This window comes from Protopterus annectens, chromosome 11.part0 (genome assembly GCF_019279795.1).
Source record: "Protopterus annectens isolate FY-2018-M chromosome 11.part0, PAN1.0, whole genome shotgun sequence".
NCBI lineage: Eukaryota > Metazoa > Chordata > Ceratodontiformes > Protopteridae > Protopterus > Protopterus annectens.
Window position 1 is genome coordinate 488,145,010 of NC_056745.1, and position 6,000 is coordinate 488,151,009.

A 6,000-nucleotide genomic window follows, 5' to 3' on the forward strand; every position below is an offset into this window, starting at 1 on the left:
AAAGAAACAGAATAGCTTTAATACATCATATCAGACCATGGAAACAGGGAGGATTAAACTTTCCTGATATAAAAACACGTATAAAAGCATCAATATCTAAAATAATCTCAGATTGGATAAGTCCAAATTACTCTGCAAATTAAAAAGAATTACTAACTGTAATATCAATAAATGAATTTGATTTACAAAAATATTTCATATAACAGATAAAATCAATTTGCCATGGCACATATTATGTATTAGTATGCAATATAACATAACTAAACACACTACAACTTGTATGATTAATTATTACATTGACTCATTTAGGAAAATTATTAATGTAAATATAGATTTAAAAATCTGGTTTGATCTTTTAACACCATTTATAGTCACAAAGAACTTTCACATAAAACATATAGAGAAATTATTAATTCCTGGGAACAGAAAGGATTTGTTTGTTGGCTCCAATGTATCAAAGAACTAAAAGTTTTAGATATGCAAGAAATAAAAACAACATATAAAATTCCACAACAGGGCTGGCTAACTTTAGAGCGTATTCTGTCATATTCACAGGATTTAAGTAGAATAATTAACAATTCTTCATTTAAAGAAATACCTAAATTTATGAAATACATATATGAAATCATATATAATGACTTTGGCATGGGAAACAATATTTCAAAATTTTACAAAATATTGATAAACTGTAAAACAACACCCAAAACCTTATATTGCAAATATATAACAAAAGGGCACTCAATACAGTTAACTGAAGATATTAAAACAAATATCTTATTCTCGATAAAATATACATCCTTTACACAATACTGGAAAGATTTTAATTGGAAATGCTTGCACAGAGCATTCTTAACCCCAGACAGAATCAGTCAAATTAGTTCTTCCATAAAAGGAATATGTTGGAGATGTGAGCAAGTACACAATGCAGATTGTAACCACATTTTCTTTGATTGTGTTAAAATTAAGCCATTTTGGAATGGTATTAATAATGTTCTACACACTTTATTTAATGAATCATTTTATTTAACTAAAGCTCTTGTATTATTAAATGTGAATGAAGGTCCTTATTTGAATAGTTTAAACATGTATCTAGTATGGACTATAGTTGCAATTTCAAGGAAGTGTATAACAAGAAGATGGAATACAAACACAATATCAACGTTGGAAGACTTCTATAGCCTACTGAAGATCACAGCATTATTGGAGATTAAAATTAAAGAACTAAGAATTTATCCAAAGCCATTTATCAACAACCCTTGGGGAAAAGTCTTATCATTGATTGATACTATGCAATAACTGATCAGACACTCTTGTAAAGTAATGGTATACATTAAGATCTGTTATAGTGTCAGGTTAATGTAAATAGTGTACATAGTTATTTAAGATGCTATATATAAATACTATGGGATTCATTCAAATGTATTAAAAATTTTGAGAAAAAAAATAATTAGTCATATTGAAATGCCTGACAATTAGTGATGTGCTTTTAAAATTAGAGTGCAACACCATCCACACAAATGAATATATACCAGACTAGAAGTACTGTTGGCAAAGCAGCATTTTAATGCAGAGTGCAGTTCCTTTACTATACTTTATTATTTTCATGTTGCACAAATAATGATGTAACACTCCTTATTTTATTGATTTTAGTTGTCTTAAATGATGCAAGTTTGTCGCAAGCTAAATATAGGCAATTCATGTGTTACTTTTAATGGTGTCCTCTAATATATGCTTGAAAGTCTGTTATAGTGTTTTTGGATTTGATTTTTTTCATAACATTTGATATTGTTTCTGTACTGCAGAATTGCTCATGCACATAATGGCTACCTTTGCAATCCCATCATGAAAGAGCCAACCTCGCTAGCAGGACATGCCATACTGCCATCAGCTGAGCCACTTCATTTTGGTGTGGAGCAATCAACCAGCTTCTTATCTCACTGTAAAAACAAATTAATCCACTTTTCCAAAAGGTAGGTGGCCATGTTCCACTATTATATGAACATGCAATTTGCTATACTCTAAGCCAGGTTCTTTATAAGCTCAACTCCAAAAGTTATGGACATTACAATTGCCCATGAAAACACTTTCCATATAAAAGATACTAGAACATTACAACAGCTAAAAATAGTTTGCAGCTGAACTCCATTTTAACATCACTGAGGAGAAAGGGATTCATGAACAGCAGACATGTTTCACCTGCTGATGCTCTGATGAAGCTCCTAGAGCATATGTGCCTCATTGCTGTCTTTTTTATATAACAGCCTAAAGCATTCGACTCAGCGGATGGAAGTAAGACTGATGATGTCATCAGTATGGCATTCTGCAGCATACTGTCCACATAACTTGGCCCTCACAGTGAAGTCATCATTGATTTAACAGTCAGTTGGAAATGTACTTGCTCCAGTGATAAAATAGTACATCTTGCAGAACTAAACTCAGCATATAAACTTATAAATTTCTAGATCTTCCACTGCTTGCTCTGTCAGATATGCTCTGATTTTCCATCGTAGTTTCCGTACTTTTTTTTCAGTAGTGTATTGTAAAATATCTGACCAACTCTTTAAAGCTGCTTTGGCTAAAGCTGAAATGAACTAAAAACAAAAGTGGCAGTGAACATTTTTCTTTCCTGGTGATTTCAGTACCACAAGTTAAAAAGGGGGTAGTTTTTGAAAATGACCCTTTGTATGACTTTTTTTTGGCCACATAATTGACTTCTTACTCAAGGATCCTTTTCCATTTTCTATGCTACTTCTGCAGTGTGAGTAGGGTAACATCTGCAAAACAGATTTTCATAGAGGACAGTCCATTCTTACAAAATAGTCAGATAACATGCTAACATAAGTAGATCCACCATACCTCTGCTAATTCTAATTTACTGAGGAACACATTTATGGAAACTAGGCCATCAACGCTCATACAGAATGAATGGCCTACCACATCAGTTAAGTAAGTAAATAAATAAAAACATTGGAAGGTTATCAAAAATGCTGTACATCTTTTTACAAGGATAAAATTCCCTGTACCCTGCCAACCTCTGATAACTTTAAGTCTCACTACTACAACTAAAGGGAACAGCTGGTTTCATGTGAAACTGAATACTCTTTTTCCCCATCATAGTTACAGCAAACTTAGCAACAAACCCTAATTCAGACAGCAAGATAAAATAAAATATACTACACATAGTCTGCAACAAAAATAAAAATTCAGTGCATGGTCATCTTATCTTAGCTCTTAACATTAAACAAGACTGCTCAGCAGGATGTCAACTTATTGTGTCATAGGTTCATAGGTGTTTACTAGGCTAATGACCACAAGGGCCTTTTTAAGCCTAGCCATGCATCCCAAATCTCTGACAAGTTCTATTACCCTTGATAAGTGTAAGCATGGGCCTGGGAGATGAACCATTTACAGGTTACCCATGTCCATTGAGACTTGATAAAAAATCGTGATGAAACGGACTCTAACAAAGGGAAATGCAATACATGGCAGAATATAATGTATACTGAGTTGTAGAAATCATATATACTTTACATTTTCTGACACTGAATTTTACTTGCTTCCTTTCCATATAGACTTTTATGCAGTGAAAAACATTAATGTTGTCATATGTGCATGCTACGGGATTTGATACTTTCCACTTTCATTTGACTACTGTGTGACTATGAGCAGGTCACTTAACCAGGCAGTGCTCCTCTGGCATCCCTGAAAAGAGAGAGCAGCGTCCAGTGGGCTTACCTGGTTAACAAATAGGTAAAACAAATAAATAGTTGTGCAGGTCTTTATAACCCACATCACTAATTAAATGCAGTTTGTGGTTGAGAGTCATGAAATATGCTTTTTTAGATAAATGTGCTGGAAGGTTTAGTGATGTTCACAGATGTGCTCCTGTATTTCTAGGAACAACCAGTAGGGCTTATTGTTTGGCTGCTCTTTTTTTGCAGTTTAGTTCACAGCAAATGCATACATTTGACTTATTTTCTGTCTGACAAACTCAGTAATAGATATGTTATATATATAATACATATTATATGAAATCAGTACAATATTTATTTCTGAGAAAAGTAGTATTTTGTCATTCTAAATGTTGAAGCAAACATTGCATACGTTACTTGCTCAAACACTCAGGTACATATTTGAGACTGGATTCTGTCTTAGCCCTTAGTAGAAATAATGTCAGCAAACTTTCTGATGAGGGAGAAGATTCCCTCAGATACAGTGATCTTACCTTCTCCAAGGTTATTCTAAGACAGAAGTGAGCATTGTTTTTCCTGGGTGGTGTTCCATCTGTTGATGACTTCATTGCTGGCAACTCAATCCTTCCATTTTTTACTTTGGCGACAAAAAAATTATCATTAAACTTTTGAATGACAATATATTTATCTCTGTCTCTCTCAGTCTCTGCTTTCTATACACACACACACACACACACACACGTATGTATGTATGTGTATCTATATATATATATATATATATATATATATATATATATATATATATATATATATATATATATATACCATTTTAAGGCACCAACTTATAGGCTATCCTTTGACATGCCAGATGTTGCTTCAGTGCAAAGTACTTCCACAGTCCCTTAGTATACACCATAAAATAGATGTGGCATACTTCATCAGTGATCTAGATTCACTACCAAACACTACTTAACAAGTTATTCTTGTTGCACTAATGTGACATGTACATGCCTAATTTCAGGAATAATATGTGTGATAAAGCTGACACTTTTACCTTTGTACAAATACCAAGGAAGCAGATATAATTTGGCAGGGGCAGGGTGTCTGTCTGTGACACTGGCCATTCAGGACTGATTAATGTGCTTGTTACCAGAGAACTGGCTTGGGAAGGGAGGAGATGCAGCAATGTTTGCATGATATTCTGTGGAGAAATGTATGCAACCGTAAATCCCTTACAGGATGGTGTAGGAACAGCAGAGACATATTAAAAAACTGTTTGCATAGATGGCATGGGCTCTGGGTACTGCTGTATAAAAAGTCATTGCACTTTTTAAAAGTAACTGCATTTAATAAAAAAGAAAAAAAAACAAAGAATGAAGTAGCAGCACTTATGATAATTGTTTTTAAATAAATTAAAACATTTCTAGTTTGATAAGTGAGTGAAATTCTATATTAAACTTTGTTGATTTATTTAATCATAGGTTTGCAGGTTTTAAAAAGAAGATTAGGACTTGCTGGAAATGGAAAGATATTAGGTTTCGTGTGCACAAGTAGTGACCAAGATCTCCCTTAAAGGTAAGGCAAGTTTTTTTTTAGTGACAAGGGAAGGCCATTCTACAAATAAGGGAATTGTTAAGATATGGATTGCCATGCCTTGTGCTGTTGTTAGCACTGATTTCAAGGAGAGTCACTGTAGTTCCTTCCAGATTTTTCCTCAGTAGTAATTTAGTCCCTACAAGGACTAGAAAATGTGCTGTGCCTTCACAGATAATGACATAGGGCTTCCTGCTATAAAACGCATCTGTGGTTTTCAGTTCTTCTTGCCTGCTGTTTTGGTCCCTTTATCATGGTAGATGAAATCTGTCTGTAAAGTGACTTGTACTAAAGAAATCTTATTATTTTTCTTTCAGAAGTTATTTATTTATTTATTTATTTTTAAAATCTTTTTATTAATTGTTTTGAAATTATTACAAATCCAACATATACCAAAAACAAACATATCAATCTGACAAACATAAAAGAAAATAACCTCATACAATACATCAAGTAACTATCTACAAATCTCATCTAAACCTTCAGAAGTTATTTTTATTTATCCATTCATCCTTGCATCTATCCATCCATTTTCTAAAACCTTTTCCCAGTGATATTCTAGGTAATAACAAACTGATGAGGGCCGACCAGACTTCCCTATCCTCAGCAAGAGTCTCTAGCTCCTTTTGGGGAATGTCATGGTCTTCCCTTGTAATCTGAAACATACAGTCCCTCCATTCTGTCCTGGATCTGTCTTGGAGTCTCCTTCTGGGCT

The 6,000-nt window shown here is 33.5% G+C and overlaps 1 protein-coding gene across 1 annotated transcript in view; it reads left to right on the forward strand.

The window, feature by feature from the left end:
• LOC122814959 overlaps positions 1-5,246 on the forward strand; it is a 196,302-nt gene extending 191,056 nt beyond the window's left edge. The window contains exons 9-10 of the mRNA XM_044087216.1: positions 1,803-1,970; positions 5,174-5,246. Coding sequence (XP_043943151.1) covers positions 1,803-1,970; positions 5,174-5,246 — 241 coding nt within the window. The remainder of the gene's footprint in view (positions 1-1,802; positions 1,971-5,173) is intronic.
• The last annotated feature ends 754 nt before the right edge of the window (positions 5,247-6,000 follow it).